The sequence below is a fragment of the Octopus sinensis genome, linkage group LG22 (assembly GCF_006345805.1).
Source record: "Octopus sinensis linkage group LG22, ASM634580v1, whole genome shotgun sequence".
Lineage (NCBI taxonomy): Eukaryota > Metazoa > Mollusca > Cephalopoda > Octopoda > Octopodidae > Octopus > Octopus sinensis.
The window spans coordinates 24,993,828-25,009,063 of NC_043018.1; the positions used below are offsets into that span (position 1 = coordinate 24,993,828).

The window sequence follows — 15,236 nt, forward strand, 5'->3', positions numbered from 1 at the left end:
AGGAATATGTAGCCTTCCATCATCATCATCATTTAATGCCCATTGCCCATGCTGGCATGGGTTGGACGGTTTGACTGAAAACTGGTAAGCTGGGGAGCTGCACCAGGTTCCAGCCTGATTTGGTATGGTTTTCTATGGCTGGATGCCCTTCCTGTCTACCAAATCCATCTACAAGGCTTTGGCTAACAGAAACTAATGAGGATAGTTGAGTGCACCCAGGAAGCCTAAGCCACCAATGATAACCACAGCAGGATCAATGAGAGCCATCGCTAAGAAATTCAAGGTGGTGGAGCCCACAATCAAACGTGCTGCACAAAGAGATCAGGTACAAGCCCTACATGGTGAGGAGAAGGCAACTCATGTGTAGCAAGACCAGAGAGGACTGGGCAATCACTTCATCCTTGGCCCTCCACCTTAACATCAAGTGTCCTAGTTATCATGAAGTCCCTGGACACCTACCTGCATCGGAGGGGTAGCAGGGTTGAAGTGACCAGCTGGTACCAAGAGCTCATAGGAAGCACCATCTATTGGAGTGGCCCTCAACTGGGGTCCATATAAGGTTTTGCTGCCAAACTTTATCTACAATAAAATGGTTCTACTTCTGCAACGCACAAAATATTTTAACAATTTTTAAAATATAATTCCTAAAAATATATAATCATCATCATCATCATAATCGTTTAACAGCCATTTTCCATGCTAGCATGTGTTGGATGGTTCAACTGGGGTCTGGGAAGCCAGAAGGCTTCACCAGGCTCCAGTCTGATCTGGCAGTGTTTCTACAGCTGGTTGCCCTTCCTAACGCCAACCACTCCATGAGTGTAGTGGGTGCTTTTTACGTGCCACCGGCACAGGTGCCAGACGAGGCTGGCAAACGGTCACAATCAGATTGGTGCTTCGTGGCCTTTTGCCAGCCTCGTCTGGGATTTTTAAAAGCTTCAAATGGTCATGGGGGTTCATAAGAGTATAATAGGAATCAAAGAGGTCCACAGACAAAAACATGGTCGAGAACTGCAGATCTATAGCATTGTGGGTGGAGCAGCTCGTCTTGACATGCAGTCGCTTTCATTGTTGCATATGAGCTGAGAATGGTTTTGTTGTATAGCTTGTTACTTTGGTGTATTCGGTCGATTACATCTGCATTTTTACTAAGCGTAGGTGGTTGTTTCTGGTTTTTTTCTTTGCTTTTGTTTCTTTCTTGTCTTGTTTTGTTGTTCATAGTTGCTTGGTGCACCCTGTGTACACTCACACACACACATTTTATGATTAACTGTAAGCAAATGAAGCTAATGATGTAATTCTCGTTTCTTTCTCATTCAGTAATATATGCTTACATAATTACACACACAGACAATGCTAAACTATAGACACACATAGACACACACACATATGCCTACACATGTGTGAGACACAGTTCACTGTTTTGTGCAAATAACACCAATTAAGAGCTAACTTGTAGCGTGACAACTTGCGCATTCAATGCTAGGACTGCAAACCTGATGTAACATGATGATGATATATATATATATATATATATATATATATATATACATGTCTGTCTTCATGTGTAGGTTTATATAGCTATATAGATGTGTATGCATGTGTGTTTGTATATATATATATACACACACATATATACAAAGACATTAAAAATTTGTTTTTTATAGAATTATATACAATACATTTAGTGAGATTTAAATTGAATATATTGTGTATAATTCTGTAATAAACAAGTTTTTGAGGATATATAAAACCGTCCATTCCTATTTTTAATCTCTTGAATATACATTTTGTAGGCCACATAAAATCCAAATTGTCAAACTCAGGGTTGACCCATTGCGTGAAATACTGGTTAATTGTTTGCCTTAAACACTTTCCCGATGTTCCCTATCATTCGATGTAGTTAGCCAATACCTGGATTGTACTAGAACTTGAGTGCTTGCAATGTATCTGCCCAGATTCAAAATCCCTATTCCTTAACATTTTATATATATATATATATATATATATATATTCATTTGAGTGGGATCGTTACCAGCATCGCCTTACTGGCACCTGTGCTGTTGGCATGTGTAAAAAAATTCGAGCAAGGTCATTGCCAGTACCGCCTGACTGGCCCACGTGGCCGTGGCACGGAAAAGCACCCACTACACTCTCGGAGTGGTTGGCAATAGGAAAGGCATCCATCTGTAGAAACTCTGCCAGATCAAGACTGGAGCCTGGTGCAGCCATCTGGTTTGCCAGCCCACAGTCAAACCATCCAACCCATGCTAGCATGGAAAGCGGACGTTAAACAACGATGATGATGATGATATAAATTAAATAGAGAGATACTATTGACAATCCAATGATTTATATATATTATAATATTACATGACATACTATGAATATAACGAAACATAGTATTATATAACATAAACAATTATTAAAAAAACCATTAAAGGCCAACAAATTGTTTCGACTTATATACATTTTCTGATATATATATATACAATAACAGTTCCCTTATATATATAAGTCACTTCAGGGTCATGGTTTAAAGATAGATGAAATTCCGTGTGAAAGGATGACTGGATTTTTTAATTGTTTATGTTATATAATATTATATTATATTCATAACATATCATGTTATATTATAATATAAATGAATTATTGGATTGTCAATAGTATCTGTCTATTTATCATTGTAATTGCATTATACCCATGTTTATATGGTATTCAACTGACGTATCAGTTAATTGGACATTTAACACACCCCTGTGAAGGATCTCTTTTCCTCAGTTTGTTATATATATATATATATATATATATATATCATCAGTGGATCATATATCCAAAAAGGGAAAGATGGCAATTTTGAGAAAGACTGAGAGGGCAATGGTGAAAGAAATGTATGTGGTGAAGCTGTTTGATAAGAGGAGGATTGAACATTTGATGGGAATTCTGGGGTTGAAGGAATCGGTGGAATGGTCGGCAAGGGTGAATGGAGTGAGGTGGAATGAGCATGTGTTGAGGAGGGATGAAGAGCATGTGTTGAGAAGGGATGAAGAGCATGTTCTGAGGAGGGTGATTGCATCTGAGGTAAATGGAACACGAAAGCGAGGTAGACCAAGGAAAAGGTGGAGGAGGAGATCAAGAGAGTTGGTCTGAAAAAGGAAGATGCTGAAAACCAGGCGAGATGGTGTGAGGGTGGTTGCTATGGCACTGAGGTAGATCTGGCCACACCCATTAACGGGGTCAAAACCCAGATTTAAAACACTGGATGATGATGAAGCACACTCTAAAGCAGGGTTTCTCAAACTTTTTAGCCTTGTATAACCCTTAAAATAAATCTAATGTCTCAAGGAACCCCTACACAAAAAAAATTATATACCATATCTTTCTCATATTTTTTCATCATAGTTCATGTGATAAATATATATACATCATGGTACTTCATTGGTTATGATGATGAGGGTTCCAGTTGATCCGATCAACAGAACAGCCTGCTTGTGAAATTAACGTTTAAGTGGCTGAGCACTCCACAGACACATGTACCCTCAACATAGTTCTTGAGGAGATTCAGCATGACACAGAGTGTGACAAAGATGGCGCTTTGAAATACAGGTACAACAGAAACAGGAAGAAAGAGTGAGAGAAAGTTATGGTGAAAGAATACAACAGGGTTCCCCCCCCGCCTGCTGGAACCTCGTGGAGCTTCGGTGTTTTTGCTCAATAATCACTCGCAACACCTAGTCTGGGAATCAAACCTGCAATCCTATGACTGCGAGTCCGCTGCCCTAACCATTGGGCCATTGCACCTTCACTATATATATATATATATATATCAGAAACTAGAAATCACCTGCTGGCCCATGGGGTGCAGGATAGGGGTGGTGTTGGGTGAAACGTAGATAACCTTTATAAACTTGAACCCTTTGAGAACAGGTGAGTGGGCAGGTGCATTGTCCAGGATGAGAAGGGCTTGCAGGGGTAGGTTATTTTACTGGAGATGTTGCTTAACATCAGGACCAAAAGACCAAATTCACCCATCCCACAAAGAACTGCCTGGTGACCCACACCCTTGGGTTTACTCTCCACATAACCTGCAGTTTTTTTTTTTTCAGAATCTTATACGACTTAAAGGCTCTGGAGTTTTCTAAATGATAAATGGGCACTGGTTTAATCTTGCAGTCGTTGCTCGCATGGGTGCACAGTGCAAGGGTTAGCATATCTTTCATGGGTTGTGGCCTGACATCCAGAGAAAACTCCTCTGCTGTTATATAAATCCTCCTTGGCATTTTCTTCCAAAAAGACCTGTCACATTACAGTTGAAGATCTGTTGAGGGATGTATCCTTCGAATGCTATAACTCCGGCAAAAGTTTTGAGGTAATCCTCAGCTGCCTTCATATCTGCGCTCACTGCCTCACTATGCCTGGCAAGGGAGTGAATATCGGTCCTCTTTTTAAAATTCTCAAACCAGACCTGATTGGCTTTAAATGGATTACCCAATGCCTGGAGTCTGCTGCAGCAAATCAGTGTAAATAGCTCATGCCTTCTTGCAGATTATAACCTCCATCACAGTATCTCCTGTGAGCTGCTTCTCCATCACCCACACCATCAGCAGCTTCTCCAATAGATGTCTGCTGTTTATAAATTATTTATTTCCCTTGGCTGGGAGTTGAAGTTGAGGTATCGTCCAGTAAAGGTTGGCTTCTGGTATACGGATGTCCTGAATCCATACTTGGTGCGTGTTATTAATACGTCGAGGAATGCTAGCTGATTGACTTTTTCTTTTTCTATTGTGAACTGTATGGATGGCTTTATCGGGTTCACATGATCTAATAGCACTTGAACATCTTCCTGGTGGGGCCAGAGTATGAAGGGGTCATCAACATATCACAGCCATAGGGTTGGTTTTAGTGGTGTTTGTTCCATTTGACTTTAGGATCAACACCACTAAAACCACCAACCCTATGGCTACGATCAAAGACTTTGCAATTTAAAAAAGTAAGTTGAACCGTCCAACCCATGCTAGCATGGAAAGCGGACGCTAAATGATGATGATGATGATGCTGATGAAGAAGAAACTTTTCAAATATAAATAAAGTGAAAACACACAAAAATAAACATTATTTTCCCTCTTATTGTTTTGTTTTGAAAAATAAAAATATATTTTATGGTTTTGTTGTTTATATTTTGAATTACATAATTTTTTATGGGGGCACCAAAATCTTTTAAGTGCTTAGGGCCTCAATGGGTCTTAATCCGGCCCTGTGTATATACATACATATATATATACATCTCTCTCTCTCTCTCTCGCTTTCTCTCTTTATGCATGCGTGTGTGTGTGTGTGAGTGTGTGTATGTTTTCTTGTCTCGACACCGTGCGATAGTTGTATATGGGTGTCCTTTTTTTTCTGTTTGTTCAGATGTATTCTTCCTTACTTTTTTTCTTTTAGTTAAGACAGAAGGGTGTGACCTGGGGGTACACTATCTGATATTTCTAGCAATTCACGAATTAACTGGATTATTTCTACATCACCACTGTCATGTCGAACATTCCGTGGAAACCTGTCTAGCCATAAAGAAGTTTTACCTTGGTTGGGAACGGGTGAAGATTGGTGACAGGAAGGACACCCGGCCGTAATTGAGAACCCACCCCAATAAATCCTGTGCAACCCATGCAAGCATGGAAAAGTGGACGTTAAAACGATGACGGTGAGACACAAACACGCACATGTAAACGCGCACTGCTAAATTAATGACTATATATATTTCTTTATGCCCTCAAGGGGCTAAACATAGAGGGGACAAACAAGGACAGACAAAGGGATTAAGTCGATTACATCGACCCCAGTGCGAAACTGGTACTTTATTTATCGACCCCGAAAGGATGAAAGGCAAAGTCGACCTCGGCGGAATTTGAACTCAGAACGTAGCGGCAGATGAAATACCGCTAAGCATTTCGCCCGATGTGCTAACGATTCTGCCAGACAGATAAGGAAGGAGGTGAAGAATAATGATAGAAATACGGAACGAAAGAAAAATAAAGGCTAAGAAGGAGAAATAGATGATCAGAAAGTGAGAGTACAAATTTCGTACACAGTATTTTTCTAGCAACACCTATTCAACCCTAAGACAAGAACCGCGTATAACCAACATACGCATGTTGTTTGTTGAGTCCCGAATCAGCTCCGAGCAAACAGACCGATGATTTTAGACAATCTAGCCATGACCATTGCATCTCGCTTCTTCCCACTTTTTTTTTTATTTCTTGCTATTTGTTCAGACTTCAGAATATATCTAGGACACATCATACGATATATTCTTCCTTTTCTTTTCCTTCACTTTTTTGGTAATTTCTCTTTAAGTTTCAACAGAAGTGTGCGACCTGGGGATGTAGGAATTTCTGATATCCCAAGCAATTCACCAAAACCCCCCCATCACCGCTTCACCAAAATCCCATCTCCTTCTTTAGTTAATTCTTTGGGTGATTTTCTTTATGTTTAACACACGTAACGACTGCTAAACAAAAACAGAGAGATACAAAGTGCGACAGGGTATATATGAGGAAAATATACACGCTCTTCTTATACACGTGGTGGAACCGCAGTAATAATGAAGGGCTTTGGCAAACGTGTATATTCATCACAACTACCTGTTAACATTGGTTATACGCTCAAATATATATATACATACGCATTCGCATATAGATATGTATACGCACATTGACATATATATATATATATATATTTATAAAACTATCGTTTATGAAAATAATGTACTTTGAAAACGAGGGTAACCACAATTTAGACACGGTACTGAATGCGCATTTGTATGCATCGAAAATTTATACACACGCGTATGTTGTTGTATAGCTCCCTTTCTCTCCCTATATACATAAATATATGCATATTTGTATGCATTTATATTCTTGTAGGTGCAGACTGCGGATTTTACACGCGATATCTATTGCATGCACATCTATATACATACATGTATGTGTGTGTATACATACATATATATATATATATATATATATATATATATATTTGGAGAGAGAGAGAGGGGTGTATACATATGCCTGTGTGTACATATATACTTCAAAAACGTTTGTAAACAAAAATTTCAAGTAATCTTAAGTGACTATACACTTTGCAAAACATTGTGTACATATGTCTGTGTGTATATATATATATATATATAAGTAATACTAAGCAATAGGGGTTTAGCAACGAGTTGCCTTACCACATACCGAATTTAGAAATAGCAGTCAAAGGGTTATAGCTATTTCTTCTACTAAAAAGGGAGATCTCAGTAAAAACAGCATTTGGAAGGCACAAACAGGTAAGAGAGAATGAATTGACTGCAATCTATCATACATTTTTTTAGTTATCCACGGACGTACGTTTCGAAATCATATATATATATATATATATATATATATATATATATCGTGTGTGTGTTTGTGTATTATTAAACAACGCGGTGCAAAGTGAGATAAAAGAAATATAAAAACAATTAACGATAGGACATTTTGTATATATATATATATATATATATATATTATATATATATATATATAATATATATATATATATATATATATTATTCCTATCATTACTTAACTAATTAAATCACATAGCTATCAACTAAGACAACTACTACGACTACGAGTAAATAACATAGTATCATTATCACGATAAGTATTATCATTATTATTGTTATCGTTACTATTATTATCATTATTATTATTACCTTGAAGTTTCACGTAAATATTAGAAGACGATAATTTGTGTGAAGGAGAATAAGGATGGATGACACCTTTTGGTGTAATAATGCGGCCGTTATTGTCTCTCGCGCTATATATATATATATATTTTTTTAAATATATATATATATATATAATGTATAATTTTTTTTTCGTATTTTTTTTTTTTGCTTTCAGAGAATGCTTCTTCCTCGTTTGTTCCGAAGTTGAACGAGGAAAGGAGGGAAAAAATTAATTTGCAGATCCAGTTTCCGGGTTGACGCCAAAAACTTAACCAGTTCAATCGAAAATCCGAATTGTGAATGATGGAACAGCGTAATTTATTCTTCGCTAAATTGATTTGACACTAAAACTATTGTTAAGCAAGAACAGCAACAACAACCACGAAAGTAGCGGAAGAAAGAATAAAGAGAGCGCTTGTTTTGTTATTGTCACATCAATATTTAATTGTTTTCTCACTCGTTGTGTTTATTATTCAAATTTCGCTCCGCATAAAAGCATAATTGTGAGTCATTAATATTTTTTTTCTCGTTGTCATAAGGGATAAAATATTACTTGGGTGGGGTCACCTTACTTTAAATTTTGAGCTACTGCGGCTGGATGAAAAAGCATAGAGAAAAAACAAATAGCTCGCGGGCCGTCTTATGCGGTCGGTCTCTTGACCTGCTAGAAATAGCAACCTAATTACCCTCAAATTACACATTCTATCGTTTTAAACTGTAGTGGCGGCGGTGGGGTGTAAATCCACAAAGGACGATACATTTCTTTCAGAACAGGTTTACCTCAACTTACACCGTTCCGAGTTACGTCTTTTGTTGACTTTACGTCGTTTTTAAAAGAAATTAATGGGAAAAGAAAATAAACCCCGATTTCAGTCACTTTATCCGGTTTTATGGTCTCAGCGAACAGATTTAATTAAAAAAAAAAGTAAATACATAATCCAATACTGAAGTGGAAAAAAATCATAAAATACACATAAAAATATATACAAACCATTTATTAAATCAGATAAATAAACTAATAAATTTTTTTTTTAATGTTTTTTCGTGTTGCGTCATTTTTCGATTTAAGTCGCAGGTTTTGGAACCAGCTACCGACGGAAGTTCAAATATGATTGTATTTATACAAAATATGCCAGTGAAGGTATAAGGCGTTGAGTTGACAGAATAGTTAGCATGCCGGACAAAATGTTTAACTGTATTTCGTCCGTCTTCACGTTCTGAGAGCAAATCCCGCCGAGGTCGACTTTGCCTTTTAATATTTCGGGGTTCGGTGAAATAAGTACCAGTTGAGCACAGGGTTCGATATAACCGACTTACCCTACACCTATGAAGTTGCTGGCCCTCTGCCAAAATTTAAAACTATTAAGGGAAGGTTCAATGTATAGAAAATCCCCGCATTATTTGTTCCGACTTAGTACGCCGAGGTCAACATTGTTTTTCTTCCTTTCGGAATCGATATATAAAAGCGTTGAGTTTTGTAATTTGCTAACTTCATAAGCACAGGTATAAGAACAAGGATCGAATCTTTTCGGTTTGAACGGCAGTTTTTTCTAGCGGTGTCATATGAAATTGTCACCCATAATTATGACCCTACTAACGATCTATTGCATTTCAATCTGTTTTAGGGTTAGGGTTGGTTAGGAGTGGGGTAGGGTATCTTTTTTTCTTCACAAATGTAAATAAACCCAATCTGTTTCTTAAACGAGGGACATTTTCATACGGCACAGAATGTTTTTTACCTCAATAGACGTCATTGATTGGTTGAAATTGCCGAAATTGAAGAAAAAGAACAACAAATATCTTACAAACTATACAATTTTCTCAATAAAGCCAAGAGAAAACGATGTTTTATAAACACATTCTACCAGTATACGAAGTTTAAAAGTGTTTAGTTACGTGGAAATTATTTTTAAAAACTGCCGTTCAAACCGAAAAGATCCCAAGGATCAAATAGCCGTAAACTACGAATTTCTATCTCACCGTATATGTGTGTGTGTCCACCACTTGACATCCGGTGTTGGTGTGTTTACGTCTCCGTAACTTAGCGGTTCAGCAAAGAGAAACCGATAGTATAAGTATCAGGTTTTAAAGAAACAAGTGCTGGGGGGTCGATTTGTTCGACTAAAAATTCTTCAAGGCAGCGCTCCAGCATGACCGCAGTTTAAGACCTGAAGCGAATAAAATAACGACCAATGCAGGACATTGAATTGGGCAGAACTCTGGGTGCTTTTTGGTTATCTCACCCCCATTAAAAAATTTCATTAAAAAACTGGGTTATCTCCCCACTAAAAAATTGAGTTTATGTGACAAGTTTGGATTGAAAGAGTTCGATCCTTTTGATTCAATGCTTCAACACATTCTTGACATTTGGCCTCCTCAATAGGAATGGTAGGATTTTTTTCTTTTTTCCTTTTATTTGTTTCAGCCATTTGACTGCGGCCGTGCTGGAGCACCGCCTTTAGTTGAGCAAATCGACCCCAGGACTTATTTTTTGTAAGCCTAGTACTTATTCTATCGGTCTCTCTTGCCGAACCGCTAAGTAACGGGGTCGTAAACACACCCACATCAGTTGTCAAGCGATGTTGGGGGGACGAACACAGACACAAACATATACGTATATATATATATATATATACACACATATATACGACGGGCTCTTTCAGTTTCCGTCTACCAAATCCACTCACAAGGCTTTGGTCGGCCCGAGGCTATGGTAGAAGACACTTGCCCAAGGTGCCACGCAGTGGGACTGAACCCGAAACCATGTGGTTGGTAAGCAAGCCACTTACCACACAGCCAGTCCTGTGTTATAAAAATGTCATTAGATTCAATAAAATGCTTAATTTTTTCACGTTTCATGTTTATTAATTTTTCATTTGTCTTTTGTTTTATTGAAAGTAAAACAATTTTTTTCAGTTGGGGGAGATAACCCAATTTTTTAATGGGGTTGAGGTAACCAAAAAATACCGGACCCTGTTAGAGCATCCGGAGAGATGCCTTGGGGCATTGTGTTATTATTGCGTTCCAGCTGTTTGTGTTTCTGACTGCAACGTCAGCGACAAGACTGCTATCGCGGTTGCCTCTTTCTTGGACTGGGGGCATGAAAGGGGGGGGGGACTTGCATTCACGGGCAATAGTTTGATCTTACGAAAGAAATAAATAGCTAGATAAATAAATAAAAAAAATTTTTCTACTCTAGGCACAAGACCTGAAATTTTGGGGGAAGGGGACCAGTCGATTAGATCGACCCCAATGCGCAACAGGTACTTAATTTATCGACCCCGAAAGGATGAAAGACAAAGTCGACCTGGGCGGAATTTGAACTCAGAACGTAAACAGAGGAGACAAACAAGGACAGACAAACGGATTAAGTTGATATCGACCCCAAAAGGATGAAAGACAAAGTCGACCTCGGTGGAATTTGAACTCAGAACGTAACGGCAGACGAAATACCTATTTCTTTACTACCCACAAGGGTCTAAACACAGAGGGGACAAACAAGGACACACAAACGGATTAAGTCGATTATATCGACCCCAGTGCGTAACTGGTACTTAATTTATCGACCCCGAAAGGATGAAAGGCAAAATCGACCTCGGCGGAATTTGAACTCAGAACGTAACGGCAGACGAAATACCTATTTCTTTACTACCCACAAAGGGCTAAACACAGAGGGGACAAACAAGGACACACAAACGGATTCAGTCGATTATATCGACTCCAATGCGTAACTGGTACTTAATTTATCGACCCCGAAAGGATGAAAGGCAAAGTCGACCTCGGCGGAATTTGAACTCAGAACATAGAGGCAGACGAAATACCGCTAAGCATTTCGCCCGGTGTGCTAACGATTCTACGAGCTCGCTCTCCTTACGTTGGACAAACATTTCTTTTGGTTCTACGTTTTGAGTTCAAATTCCACCGAGGTCAGGTTTGCTTTTCAGTCCTTCGGGATCGATAAAGTACCAATCAAGTACTAACTCTTCTCAGTGTTTCTCAACAAGGTTTGTCTGTCCTTGTTTGTCCCCTCTGTGTTTAGCCCCTTGTGGGTAGTGAAGAAATAGGTATTTCGTCTGCCGCTACGTTCTGAGTTCAAATTCCGCCAAGGTCGACTTTGCCTTTCATCCTTTCGGGGTCGATTAAATAAGTACCAGTCACGCACTGGGGTCGATGTAATCGACTTGATCCGTTTGTCTGTCCTTGTTCGTCCCCTCTGTGTTTAGCCCCTTGTGGGTAGTAAAATAGGTATATCGTCCGTCTTTATATTCTGTGTCTAAATTCCGCAGGAGTCGATTTTGCTCTTTATCCTTTCGGGGTCGATAAAATAAGTACCAGTTGAGCATTGTGATCGATGTAATCGACTCCGAAATTGCTGGCCTTGTATCAAAACCTGAAATCAATTTTTTTTTCTTCGCTAAACATTTCACATTAAATATTCCGACTATATCAATAAAATATGATTTAATTATTATATTTTCATCAATTTCATCTAATATTTCCATTAAATTTCTTTAAATATTTCTTGCTATTGAGCTTTCAGATAAATTTATTTATCTATTTCCAATGTTATTTGAATTAACACCAAAATAATGTTTTTTTCATCACAGTGTTTTACGAGTCTCCCCACCCGCCTTTTAGTTTTAGTAACTCTGTTTCTCCTTTGCAAGATATGTTGATCGTTTTTGAAATTTGAATAAGCAGTAATGGGACAAAAGAATGGAGAAATTATTGCTTTTAAATCGAGTATATATATTTTTTATTAATTATGCTTCTTAATTTTATGTTCGTCATTTACATGCTGGGATCGATAAGTTATCGACAACTCTATGAAGATCAATAATAAAACAAGTTTGCTCTATGTATTGTGAAGTTCAGGAACACTTCGACTGATCAGGCTGCAGGCCTTGGTCTCACGACAGCCCCACCACCATTCTACAGCAGGCACAAGGCCTAGAATATTGGGGAAAGCGAAATCATCGATTACATCGAACTCCATTGTTCAATTAGTACTTCATTTTATCATACTCAAAAGAATAAAAAAGCAAAGTCACCCTCGGCGGAATTCGAACTCAAATCATCAAGACTGACGGAATGCTATTAAAGCCTTTTGTCCGGTGTGCTAACGTTTCTGCCAGTTTGCTGTCAATAATAATCTTCTCTGACCCCACCCCCACCCCCACCCGCCTTACTATTTAATGACACTTCTTCTATTCCTCTTGCTGGGGTGAGAGTAATAGTAAGCATAGAGACGGTAAGGACGGTAGCAGATTGACAGTTGCAGAAGCTCTACAGGATATTCTATTCCAATCTCCTCCAACCATTTGTGTATGTATTTGCTTACGGTTCCCAATGCACCAATAACCTTTACAATTTTCATCATCATCATCACCATTATAATTACTATCAAGGTGGTTAACTGACAGAATTTTTGGTACGTTTGGACAAGATGCTTAGCGATGTTTCTTCCGGCTCTTTACATTCTGACATCAAATGCCTCCGAGATCAAATTTGCCTTTTATCCTTTCTCCGTCGATAAATTAAGTGCCAGTTAAAAACTGAGGTCGATATAATCGTCTTGTCCTATCCCTCAAAAATGGCTTTGTCCTAAAATTAGAAAAAAAATTATTTTTATTGTCATTCTTGTTATTTTTCTTCTTCATCTTCGTTTTCATATAAACCCAAGGCTACAAGATTCTTGGACGCAAGACAGTGATTTATATCGACCTCAATAGATGGCTGGTACTTTATTTAATCGACTTCGGAAATAATAATACGTCATGACAATATGGCAAGATACAAAAGACGCCATGACAATGTGGCAAGAATGATCCTTTGAGAACTCTGTCGGAATCACGGCCTACAAGGAGCAAAGACGTGGTATCAGCAAACCCCAGGAGTTACCAAAAATGAGAATTGCAAAATTCTGTGGGATGCAATGACCCAGTGCGATCAGCTGACCAGACATCGGAAACTGGACTTTGTTGTGGTGAAAAAGAAAACTAAGAACATGATAATCGACATAGCATGCCCCGGTGACAACAGGATCAATGTGAAAGAAGAAGAAAAAAATAAACAACTATGACGATTCGAAGAGGGAAATACGAAGGTTGTGGTCAATGAAGAAAGAGAATAGACGCGATACTAAAAGTAATTGGTGCACTTGGAAAATATCAGCACTCAACTATCAACATGGCTGAAAAAGATCGGTGCAAGTGTGAAGGTAGAACACCTACCAAAATCAGCATTGCTTGGAACTGCAAGAATTCTTCGCAAGGTTCTTGAAGCATGACTAGTAAAACAAGTGTCACCTTAGTCTGCTGGCTGTGGATAGCCGACACTTTCCAATATAAGCTGTGAGTTTTAATCCAATAATAATAATAATAATAATAATAATAATAATAATAATAATAATAATAATCCTTCCTACTGGAGGTACAAAGCCTCAAATTTTGAGCGGGAGGGACTAGTCGATTACATCGACCCAGTGTTTCACTGGTACTTAATTTATCGACCCCGAAAGGATGAAAGGCAAAGTCGACCCCAGTGGAATTTGAACTCAGGTCGTAAAGACGGGAGAAATACCACTAGGCATTTTGCTCAGCGTGCTATCGATTCTGCCAGTGCGCTACCTTACGTAATCGACCCCGAAAGGATGAAAGGCAAAGTCGAGCTCGGCGGAATTTGAACTCAGAACGTAACAGCAGATGAAATACTGCTAAGCATTTGGTCCGGCGTGCTAACGTTTCTGCCAGCTCGCCGCCTTTGCACTTTGATCAATGCCGTTGTTTCCTCCTTGAAGCTATACTTGAAGAAAGGACCGAGGGATTTGGCCTGAAAGATGAAAAGCTCCATCCAGAAACCTCAATTAAACGAAAAACTAATAATAATAATAAATAATAATTATTGTCGTTATTATTAAATTCAAATTACCTTTTGTCGTTGACAGGGTGTAACCGAGAGAGTTGGTGTGTGGTAACGGTTGTCCGCCATGGAAATGCTGTTGTCGTTGCTATTGTTGTTGTTGTTGTTACAGCTGCTGCTAGTACTGCTACAACTACTACTGCTGCTGCTGTTGTTATTGGAACCGGTTTGCACTGGGTGCGACAAATTTCGATCTGTTTGTAATGTAAATTAATAATTACTCATGAACAGGCCAAGGGACAGCTGTAACACCATATAGGACGAACAGTAGTAGTAGTAGTAGTAGTAGTAGTAGTGGTGGTGGTAGTAGCAGCAGCAGCAGCAGCAGTAGTAGTATTAGTAGTAGTAGTAGTAGCAGCAGTAGCAGTAGTAGTAGTAGCAGTAGCAGTAGTAGTAGTAGTAGTAGTAGTAGTAGTAGTAGTAGTAGTAGTAGTAGTAGTGGTGGTGGTGGTGGTAGTGGTGGTAGGGATCAATTCAATCTCAGTTACAGACTTTTTAAACAGTTTGAAACTTACCCAAATACGACAACTTTAATACGGAATAACTTCTAAAATACAAA

The 15,236-nt window shown here is 38.5% G+C and overlaps 1 protein-coding gene across 2 annotated transcripts in view; it reads right to left on the bottom strand.

Moving 5' to 3' along the window:
• LOC115223288 (cytosolic purine 5'-nucleotidase) overlaps positions 1 to 14,870 on the bottom strand; it is a 243,065-nt gene extending 228,195 nt beyond the window's left edge. Inside the window, exon 1 of one of the 2 annotated variants that reach the window (XM_036512160.1) lies at positions 14,687 to 14,870. In XM_036512160.1, coding sequence (XP_036368053.1) covers positions 14,687 to 14,746 — 60 coding nt within the window. In that variant the 5' untranslated portion in view covers positions 14,747 to 14,870. Of the gene's footprint in view, positions 1 to 7,741; positions 7,971 to 14,686 lie in introns of those variants that run through there. The other variant, XM_029793796.2, reaches the window with a different exon arrangement.
• Between the last annotated feature and the right edge of the window lie 366 nt (positions 14,871 to 15,236).